Source organism: Epinephelus moara, chromosome 12, assembly GCF_006386435.1.
Source record: "Epinephelus moara isolate mb chromosome 12, YSFRI_EMoa_1.0, whole genome shotgun sequence".
Lineage (NCBI taxonomy): Eukaryota > Metazoa > Chordata > Actinopteri > Perciformes > Serranidae > Epinephelus > Epinephelus moara.
Window position 1 is genome coordinate 21,377,280 of NC_065517.1, and position 11,748 is coordinate 21,389,027.

General features: G+C 40.0%; 1 protein-coding gene across 1 annotated transcript; it reads right to left on the reverse strand.

The window, feature by feature from the left end:
- Nucleotides 1-3,357: 3,357 nt before the first annotated feature.
- On the reverse strand, nucleotides 3,358-6,361 carry LOC126398700 (protein yippee-like 5). Its single transcript, XM_050058251.1, has 3 exons — nucleotides 6,179-6,361; nucleotides 4,929-5,074; nucleotides 3,358-4,485 (listed from the first exon to the last, which is right to left on the reverse strand). The coding sequence occupies exons 2-3, from the start codon at nucleotides 5,067-5,069 to the stop codon at nucleotides 4,264-4,266; spliced, it is 363 nt and encodes a 120-aa protein (XP_049914208.1). The 5' UTR covers nucleotides 5,070-5,074; nucleotides 6,179-6,361; the 3' UTR covers nucleotides 3,358-4,263.
- Nucleotides 6,362-11,748: the final 5,387 nt, after the last annotated feature.

The window sequence follows — 11,748 nt, forward strand, 5'->3', positions numbered from 1 at the left end:
GAAATCTAGAACAGTGACGTTAGCTTAAATCTTTTTTGTCTCTTAATCTCTCATTTTTAATTCAGTAGTACAGTAAGGTTTTTTTTAATAATATTTTTGCTTCCCCATATATGTCATGTACCAATATGGACAAAATATTTGACACAATTTTAAAGGGGATCTACGCTCATTTTCAAAATTCATACATTTTGTTCCTATGATCTAAGACAGTCCAAAATATGAGTAAACATGAACAACTCCCTCCCAAATCCAAAAATTGGAGTGCTAAAACTTGAATTTGTGATGTCATTGCTAGTATAAAGTATGGAACTGCTCCACAGAGAGTGTAGCCTTAAAGATCAAAACCAGGGCAGTTCAGGAACATGCTCAGAATTGGTCTACACATTCAGGTACAGTAGCTCTAACCTGTTTCCTCCAAGATGACAGGCTTCGTTTAAAAATATATATTTATCTAAGTGATATATGCGTGTGTATTGCTTGTGCAGCTGAATGGGGCACCTGACCTGGCCAGCCCATGTGAATACCAGTCCCCCTTTGACGCCATGAACAATCTGACGTTGCCAGCCTGGTTGCCCTGGCGTCGAAGCATGGTGGAAAGAAAGGCTCAGCAATTTGTCTTAAAGTCTAACCTGCCTGTGTGTATGTGGGTCAGTTTTGTTGCTTTTGAAGATGATGAAGTTGGAGCTTAAAATGAACACGTTAAAGGAACACTTCACCCCTCAAATGACCATCTGTGTATCAGCTACTAACCCTGTGTTACACTTAATTTGTAAGTTAAACTTTGTTTTTTTCATGTGCCTGCGCAGACACAGAAGAATCCAAAAAATTTTTTTGATTAATTGAAGTCGTAGGCAACTGTGTTTAACCACCACAAAAATATATTAAAACATCAGTTCAAAAAGTCCTATTTATATAGTTGTACGCTCAGTACTTCCCAAACAGACAGCCCTTTCCAGCGGGGAACTAAACTGAAAATAAAGCTTATCTATCCACTCTTCAAAGCCAGACTCCATTGACAAAAACAGTAATTTTACCTCACTGAACTTGAGAGCTGCTGGTCTACAGTTCAGTTAGTTTGTGACTTTGGCGTTGTAAAGGGTTAGTTAAGATTCACCAAAGTCACACAAAAACACAAACAAACTGATCAAGGCAGTGGTAGACCAGCAGCTCTCATGTTCAGTGTTCAATGAGGTAAAATTACTGTTTTTGTCAATGGAGTCTGGATTTGAAGGGCGCATAGATTCAATTTCACTTTCCATTCCAGTCCCTGTCAGAAAGAGCTGTCTGGGAAGACTCACTTCTCTGGTTTCTGGTTTTGAGAGAGAAGCTCATGTTCACAATATTGATTGAACTTTTCTAGTCCATGTGAGTAACCTACCGGAATTCCCAATTTAGATGGTGTTAAATGCAAAAAACAAAAAACAAAAATGTTATGGAAGGTAATACTTGTATGTGTCAATGTGTTGCACAGGTGTTTACTTGACAGTCCAGGGGTCCGTTTCACAAAGCAGGTTCAACAAACTCTGAGTCTAATCCTGAACTCTGAGTTGATCTACTCTGAGATAGGAAACTCTGACTTTCCGGTTCCAGAACAGCTGATTTGAATCAGTTTAATCAACTCGGAGTAGTTTCACCTGGAGTTAAGCGCGTGCACCACAACTATAAAAAGCCAGCATCAATGGAGCCCCGATTCGACGAGTCACCATGGCAACGGGGATGGGGAGGGCAGCGTTTTTCACCCCACTAGAATAAGAAATCTTAATGCGCTCATACTGCGAGTTTGAACACGTTTTCAAAAAGAAGTGCAACACCGCTGCAGCTGCAAAAGAGAGGGCGACGGCGTGGGAGAATGCATAAGTTTAAATGTAGTCCTTTGCAATCACAATAATATTACAGGGGAAAACTGCTTGAATGGTAGCCTATTCATTTATTTCATTTAGCTGCAATCCCGCGGGGGAGAAGCGCACTTGGCAGCAGTTTAAGATGAAATATAAAAACATTGTTCAAACAGGTAAGACCTCGGCATAATCTCATGGGGGTACCTCATTTTGATCATGTTTTACATTGTAAAGTAAATATTAAGTGGCTGTTTGACTGTGCAGTTGTTTTATCCCCAACATAATGCTGTTTTCACACACATAAATGTCTTCTCATCTATATCATGTTCTGTTAAATAATTAAGCCTATTTAAACTAACACAGACTTCTACTCAGCCAACAGAAAGAAGGCAGATGCCCGTAAAACGAGCACACTTTTCTGACCGCCCTGCATACAGTTGCCTTACTCAAGTGCTCAGCATCTCCGACATTGTACAAAAAACTTCCATTTGCAAAGAAACGCAGCGCAACACACAATATCTGCTGGGATGTGAGAGCATGACTACGATTGGTAATGTTGCAAATGTAAGGACGGATTAGGTTGTGTATGTAGATGATGGACTGTGACGTGAAACGGTACAGCTCAAAAAGATAATTGTGTGGAAATGCTAGAACATCTATGCGCGGTCTGATAACCATCTCCCGACGAATATTTAATTCTCTGCGCAGTAATTCTGCACCTTCATCCACGGGATCGTTATCAAAAGGACATGCCATGTTAGTGAAAAAAAGTCGCCACCTACTGTGCCTAATAGACTTCTAATATACTGACTCTGATTTTTTTTAAATGACAGACGGCAGAACTAGGCTACGCCAAAACTCGCCTGCTGACTGAATGAATGAGAAAATCAAATGGAGTGTGTGGCTCTGAAAGAGGGCGGAGACAGAGAGAAACAGGTTCATCGAGAAAAACCTGGTCCCGACCAGGTTAGGTTCATAGAGTCTGTTACTATGGTAACTGACCGAGGGCTTAAGTTACCTCTCTCTCTGAAACAGGCTAGAGTTACCCCTCTTTCTCTGGTTTGAGTTACCTCCCTTTTTGAAACGGAAAACTCAGAGTTTCCCTCATTTCAGGGTTAACAGACTCTGAGTTTTCACTAAACCTGCTCTGTGAAACGGACCCCAGTTTCATTTCTGTTCAGCATGTAAGTGTAAACACTTCAAGGATTTTAATGATGGTTGTCATTTTTGTCAGATATTCACATGCTTATTCTGTGTCCAACCATTTTCGTGACAAAAACAGCCAAATGTTCAGTCTTAAAACATTTGCACAAGTGCGTAAAACATTATTTTTGTGTAGTTAACGGGACCTTTATGATAGAGGTACTGAATAGCAATTGTCAAATTCCATTCACATGCATTGGCAAATCAATTAATAGGTCACATAAAGTCATAAACTCCCAAAAATACTATTTTGTCATGGTGCGGGCAAAACAAAATATTCAAATCTGATATGCACAGACATGTAAGACAACACAGATGCAGTGAATAAATGTTTGAATTTATTTCTTTTTGACAAAAAAACAACAAGAAATAAACATGTTCTATATGTCATTTAAGTATTTAATGATTTGCCATCAGTCAATTTAAATATTAGAATAATTGAGCAGGAATCACTGTGAAACTGTTAAAGTGAACAGCACATGGACTCAGGTTTGCAGCAAGAGTGTATTGACATGCAGTTTCCATCACTGTAAAACAGATTCTGATCGACTTTGTCATCATTTATCATGACATAAAATAAAATTGGGATGTCTAAACTGTTTATAGGTCAAACTGAGACCTGGATAACAACAATATGATCAAGATGATGATGGGTGTTCTCAGGGAATACTCTGATACAGCTAATGTTAAAGAAAAGTACTTATTTATTTCAAATAAGTATAAAGAATGGTATCACATTAAACACGTGAGGAAAGGAATGTATTACAGCATAAAGCCTAGTGACTACATCTTCTGTTAAGAATTCACCAGTGCCTTTCATGGCTATTCAGACCTCTACGTAACAATCTGTCTTATCTGTCTGAGCTTCTTGCACGAGAGCAGAAGCGAATCATCTCCCTCTGACAGCAGCCAAAACCCCACCACAGACATATTTTCCAACATCACAGCCTGCTGGGAACACACTGAAACTGCAGGTGGTTTTAAATGGGTAGAGAAGCGATGGTATTACCCGTCAGAGAGGAAATTCTTAGATGTTTTACGTTATGGGGAGAATGTCCACCACTTCTTGTTTAAACTTCCCATAAAGGCTGCAGCCTGTGATATTATTTTGGTGTAGCTCTACTCACAAATGGCACATGGTCCATGCAAGTCCATGTACTGCTGCAGGAGGAAAAGCTGTAGTATGCACGGATTGAGCATTGTAACTGCAACGGAAGTGAACTCAGGAGGTGTCAGAGGAAACATGATCGAAGCCTTCGCTCTCCCTCACCAGCGCCCTCTCCAGGATGACGCGGCCCTCCTTGTAGCGTTGGCTTTCCTCAGTTGCGAACTCGTACATCCAGCCCAGCTTGCTGTTGCAGTTCTTGCAGCTGACGTCCCGCACCATGTGTCTTCCTGTCAGCATCACTCTGTCTTGCACCTCGCTGTGCTGCAGATTCACAACCTGGAGGGCAGCAGTCACATATCAGTCACTGTAACAGTTTTTTGCTTTTCATCAGATTTTTTTTGTAGGTTTTCCAAGAAAATTTCAGCAAAGTCAAAACATTTAAAAGTCTGATAGGTGTGGACCAGATGTAGCTGCAAAATGAATTAATTTTGATGAAGGTTAGGGCGGCAACTGCAATACTTTGATTTCTTAATTTGTTTATTCTATAAAATGTCAAAAAAGTGTGGAAAGAAAAATTCTCAAGAACCAAGCTGGTGTCTTTAAATAGCTATTTTCTCTGACCATCTGCCACACCCAAATATATTTAATTCAGAATCAGTGGAAATCTTTACACATCTCTTAACCTACAGTGGGAATGACTAGCTGAGACTGGGTGATGTTAAAGTAAGCAACACTTCTCTTATCCCATGACCCAGTCGAAGGAGGTGATGCGCAGGTACCTTGTTGAAGAGGAAAGCTCGGCCTGTGGCTCCAGTGAAGCGTGTGGAGATGAGCTCAGCTCGGTTGGTCAGGATTGTGTCACAGTTGGCACAAGAGAACAGGCGAGTCCCTCCAATGTGATCCAAGAAGATACGCCCCATTTTGTCTACCACCAGAAGGTAAGCACAAAAACATGTAAACAAAGCAGGCTTGTAAACTAGCCAAGTAAATACAAAAGGGAAAAATTGTATTTCCTTTTCACTGGTGATCAATATAATGATTTATCCAAAAGTTACAAAGTTACAAAGAAAACTGTAATAACTTGTACAATAAAACTGTTTAAGAATGAGAGAGCTTATGTAGAGCTTAAAGTCGTAGCTCTCCATTAATATATCTTGTATGAGGCCATTTTAGACCATGTTGCAATTCAACTATCTGTCCTGTTTTGCATCAGTGTGATCAAATACCTTCATTTGTCAGGTATTTTATTAGCTGGAATTGCAGAAGACATTTCAATCTGATAAGTTTTCCATCGACAAAGTCTCAACTGGTTTTCCCAGCGTTTACTGCATCTCAATAAATATTAATGTTGTGACATAAAATTACATAGGGTACCGTGACAGGGGATTTTATCCTAATTGCCCAGTTTTTTGTCTGTGACACCAAATTTTTAAAAAGTGCAACACATAAGGGTGAGCCCTGATGAAAGAAATGGCAGAGGCAGTGCCAACCTTACTAAAGAATATACAATCAAAGCATTATAATAGTGTTGCATTCAGTGTAACCCAAAAATAATTATTGAGGGGGCTATTTTATCTGCATGTATTAATTCACTAAATAGTCAGTAATTTACAACCAGTAACGTCAACTGTTTGCTGTATGTCGCATATCAGTTGTCCCTTTTAATGTTGTCTCTGCGACACAAAATGACCGACAAACATTCATTTTGTGGTGACCCATTGTGAAAAAAGATACTGTATTTACGGTTTTCACCCTGAAATGCTGGACTCACGTGAAGGCATCATTTGGCCTGGTATGTCAATAATAAGGTTAAGCAAAAGTCAAGAAAGAAAGAAACGTTTTAATATATATTAGCTTCCTGTTGTTAACAAAGAAAAGCTCAAAGATATGTGGAAAAAATAAAAATATCAACGCAAAGGTCTGTCAGAGGAAAATATGTCAAAGCACCAAGATAGTAACTAACGTTAGCTAACGTTAACCGTTACCGTTAATAGGCCGAAAACGCTTTAGTCGAAACCAAATTTCTCACCTCGTAACGTTAGCTAGCAAAATGGCAGTTGCGAGGAAAATTTTGTCGTCGAAGTGACTTAATTCACCGGTGTGTCTTTATTCTCGGGTGATTTATTCGGTCCCCGTTTCCTCTGTTATTGTTGTCAAATTCGCCTCAGCGGAGCAGTTGATACAACCAGTGAGCAATCAAGCTAGCTACTTTGGGAACGACAATTTCCGGTCAGAACTTTCAAAGTAAATCCTCACTGAGGACATTTATGCAGTCACGGGTGTTATAAATTGTAAAAACGTAATACTAACGATCACAATAATCACCCTAAACTTTTAGTAGTCTGTGCTGAATACCAGAGTCCACAACGCCACGCTTGTAACCACTTTTTTTCCCTCAAATACAAAGTCTATGCTTTTATTTTGAATGCGGAGTCCTCCCAGTCGTTCCCGTGTATCCCTGGTGGCTTAATGTAGCTCTAAACTATGACCACAGGAGGGCAGCAGAGCACAGCCAGCATTTATCATTTAATCTTTTTAAAACCATTGTTTATCTTGGATTAACCTACTAATGCTGCATTGCTAATTCCCAGGTTGGATGCCTCTTATCATACATGCATCTTTATTGTTAAATTCATTTAAAATCACCCTAATTTTAGTTTTTATTTTAGTAGAGTCCTTCAATAAAAAACATTCCATCTAATGTATCTTAGGGGCGAACAGGGAGAACTTGCCTGGACACCTGGGCAACAACAATAAACCAATGTCCAATTCGTCAGGTTTCTTTGAGTGTGGTGACCCATTTATTTTCACACGTGCTCACATACACACAGGTAAAACATTGTATGTCCATACTTCATCTCAGGTAAGTTTCCACTTAACAGTTTCTGACTCCATCACAGGTTAGTGTCCATTCAACAGCTGAAAGGTAGATCAAAGGTCAGTTTCCATTCATCAATTTTAGTTTCAAGAGGCTACAAACTCTTCATGCTCCCACACTTAACACGGTCTTAAAACTGTTTGCTTACACACACCTGCTGCTCATCACCTGCACCTTACCTATATTACCTGTGGTTTTCCTGTTCTAGTGAGCCACCCTGTGTACAACCAACGAACCTGCATCTATTTACATGTAATCACCATTAGTTAATCACGAACCAAAACAAATATAAAGAATGTTATTGTGGCTCCAACAGTTAATATAAATCCATCCAGGACTCCCATAAAAGCAATGAAGTATATCTTCTTCTAGTTTTTGAAGACATTTTAGCCTTATCCTTCAAGATCAGTCTCTGGTTTGTCAGATGTTGAATATTCATTTGTATTTAATTCATTTAATGTTGCAGAAAGGTGAATACATTACAGCAATGGCGACCTCTCCTGAGTCTGTTGGGAACAGGAGATGGAAAACAGGAGAGAGCGCACATAGTCATTAAATATTATGGACCAATTTAGCACCAATCAAGACTACTCAGACATCAACACACGGCCAAGTACTTATCATCATGTACAAAAAAAATCCTGCTATCAAGGAACAGATAAACTTTACAGCTTAGATTAAGAAAATCAAGACAGTGTGCTCTACCTGCTGATACATGCCTTACATTCAAATAAAAAGATAAGTGCCATTTAAATCCAACAGGCCTGATAGTAACCTCACACGCATGTTCTGTTCAACCTTTACCAGCTCAGTGAGCTTTTTGCCCTCATACTATATGCCTTTAGTGCACTTTATCCTCCCATGACATTTCACATCTTCACCAGATTGTTCAAAGACCTCAGCGCCTCCCACCTTAGGTTACATGACAGTGAGTCAAAGACAATTCTCTCCCATCGTGTTTGTCTATGCCGAGCAGCAATAAGTAACATCCATCTGGGGGACTTTCGCTCCAGTCGGTGGGATATGAAAGCAGCCCTGTCTCCCTACACCTTCTCTTATTGTTTCTTCTGTTCCTCCCTTTGATACTTCACTTTGATAAACTGAAAGACTGACTTAAAAGATATCAGTTAATCTTTGTACAGTCACTTAAAATCATGTCTCAGAAGCCATATACACGCCTCTGTTTTTGTGCTGAAGTTGTCGAGGATCTGCACCGACTTTAAGGGACCGTTCAACCACAAATCTAAAAGTACATATTCTTCCTCTTACCTGTAGTGCTCTTTAACACTTAAACATATATTATTTTGGTGTGAGTTGGCAAATGCTGGAGATATCAGCCATAGAGATGTTTCCCTACTCTCCAATACAGTGGCGTAAGGTAGTGACGATGGGCCCCAGTGCACACTCCTATAATGGGCCCTACTGCACCCTAGTTACACACTGCTGCTTTTATGTTATACGTGCTTGCAGATGTCCCCAGCTTGTCAATCTTGATAGATTTTGCACCTAAGCGAGCTGCCGTAAATCGTATCATCTCATTACATGATTAAACAGAGACTTTATATTGGACAACATCAACATACCCAGCAATCATCTTTAGATTTCTGTATATGACAAAAACTACAAGAAAAAATGGGAAATTATTAGTTTAATCAAATAGTTTTTTATAGTTATATGATTTTATAATTTTTATGCTTTATGCAGAATAAGCCTAGAATTTGCTAGGGATTGATACTATTTTACAAAAACAGAAAACAATGATGGAGATGGGTTTGACTTTTTGAGGGCATAGATAGAAAATTGAGCCCAGTCTCATTCTGAAGTCGTTCAAATCCTGTGCTTGGGCAGTGACTTGCGGCATCAAAAACCAATGAAAAAAGGCGTCCTTTAACGTCTGCATGATGCGCAGCTGGTTGCCGTTATAGTTTAATTGTGCCCATTGCATCAGGGCAAGGACAAAAGTTAAGGCGGTGAAAGTTCGACTGGGGCAGGCAGGAGGGTTGGTGGATGGGTCAGACAAACACTGACCTTCACCCAAGAGAGCGATGTTTGCGTCCCGAAAGATTATAAAGCCAAACCCTGTTCTTTTTTCCTAAACCTGACCACGTGTTCTTGTTGCCTAAACCTAACCATGTGTTTTTGTTGCCAAAACCCAACCACGTGTTTTTGTTACCAAAACTGTTGCCAAAACCCAACCACGTGTTTTTGTTACCAAAACCCAACCACGTGTTTTTGTTACCAAAACCACATGTTTTTGTTGCCTAAACCCAACCACGTTTTTGTTAGCCAAACCCAACCACGTGTTTTTGTTGCCTAAACCTTACCACGTGTTTTTGTTACCTAAACCTTACCACGTGTTTCTGTTACCTTAACCTAACCACATGTTTTTGTTAGCCAAACCCAACCACGTGTTTTTGTTGCCAAAACCCAACCACGTGTTTTTGTTACCAAAACCACGTGTTTTTGTTGCCAAAACCCAACCACGTGTTTTTCTTAGCCAAACCCAACCACGTGTTTTTGTTGCCAAAACCCAACCACGTGTTTTTGTTAGCCAAACCCAACCACGTGTTTTTGTTACCAAAACCACGTTTTTGTTGCCTAAACCCAACCACATGTTTTTGTTAGCCAAACCCAACCACGTGTTTTTGTTGCCTAAACCCAACCACGTGTTTTTGTTGCCAAAATCCAACCGCGTGTTTTTGTTGCCTAAACCACATGTTTTTGTTGCCTAAACCCAACCACGTGTTTTTGTTGCCAAAACCCAACCATGTGTTTTTGTTGCCTAAACCACGTTTTTGTTGCCTAAACCCAACCACGTGTTTTTGTTGCCTAAACCCAACCACGTGTTTTTGTTACCTAAACCTTACCACATGTTTTTGTTACCTAAACCTAACCACGTGTTTTTGTTACCTAAACCTAACCACATGTTTTTGTTAGCCAAACCCAACCACGTGTTTTTGTTGCCAAAACCCAACCATGTGTTTTTGTTGCCCAAACCCAACCACGTGTTTTTGTTGCCTAAACCCAATCACCTGTTTTTGTTACCCAAACCCAACCACGTGTTTTTGTTGCCTAAACCACGTGTTTTTGTTGCCAAAACCCAACCACGTGTTTTTGTTACCAAAACCACGTGTTTTTGTTAGCCAAACCCAACCATGTGTTTTTGTTGCCAAAACCCAACCACGTGTTTTTGTTGCCTAAACCACGTGTCTTTGTTGCCTAAACCCAACCACGAGTTTTTGTTGCCTAAACCCAACGAGGTGTTTTTGTTGCTTAAACCACGTGTCTTTGTTGCCTAAACCCAACCATGTGTTTTTGTTGCCTAAACCCAATGTGTTTTTATTGCCTAAACCCAACCACGTGTTTTTGTTGCCTAAACCCAACCACGTCTTTTTGTTGCCCAAACCCAACCACGTGTTTTTGTTGCCTAAACCCAATCACCTGTTTTTGTTACCCAAACCCAACCACGTGTTTTTGTTGCCTAAACCCAACCACGTGTTTTTGAACACGTTGTTGGGAACTACACCTGTCAACCAAATCACCGTGCAGAAGGACGCGTGCATCTACTTGTGGACTAGAGGCTTGTGCTTGTGACATGTAAACATCAGTGATGCCTTTTTGACTGAGCTGTAACATTAGCTAGCTCAGTGGTGCCAGGTGAGCTAGCAGCAGATCCTTTTGCACGTCGATACAGTTGGTGGGTGTAGTTCGGTTGACAGAAAATAGTACCTACATGAAACTGCTCACAACAAGGTCTGTGGATTATCTTGAGTAACCAGGTCATGACTTCTGGAAAGAGACTTTACTGTTGAGTTTTTCAAATGTAGTTTTTTGGTGCTTTGAGCACGACAGGCAGACATCTCTACAGCCGATATCTCCAACACTCAGCAACTCGCACCAAAACAATCAAGATTGATAAATAGCACTACACGTAAGAGGAAAGCTTGAGCTTTCTTGTATGAAGGACCATTTTTAAAGTTGTAAGAAATCTGATTTGTAGCTGTTGGTCTTAAGTTTAGGTGAATGAATAAAGTGAAGAATTTTACTTTAATTTCTTTCTCATGTGTCTCCGCCTCACTTGATTAACCTTTCTTCCAGCTGCAGGTGCTGACCTTAAACACATTTTTTCTTCTCAGACTTTAAAAAAAAGCCTTGTCCGTGGTGAAACATTGATAGTTTGACCTTTTCTCCAGACAAAGAAGGAAGATGACACGTCAAGTAAGGCCACTTAATTTTTATTGTTTGCACAGATAATGAGGATGACTGTCACAGTGTTTTTTTTAATTTGCAGATGTGTAACTACAGGGCAAACTGTTCAGCCCGTCTAAGCCTGTTCAAAGATTAGCGTAGATGGGGGAGATAAAAAGCCATGCTTCAGCCGTAGGCTCATGCAGAGTAAATGTCCTTGAGGAAAGATAACAGACTGTAAAGGTAGAGCGACCTCATATCTGGATTATGGTAATCATGATTAAAGTCGACTCTTCGGTCAGACACAATGTTCATAGTTCTGCAGCATTAAATATCTGCAGGGAGCAACCAGGGCACGATAGAGAGATCATGACTCTACTTTTTTCAGTACAGAGCAAACTTTGAGTCCTTTAAATATGTACAGTTTGTGACTTTGTGTACAGCTGTATACAGTGCTAATGCTGGCAGGAATAGAGGCAGGATTAACGTTAAAAAAAACATGGTTAGTTGTTTTCTTAACTTCTTTGCCCTTC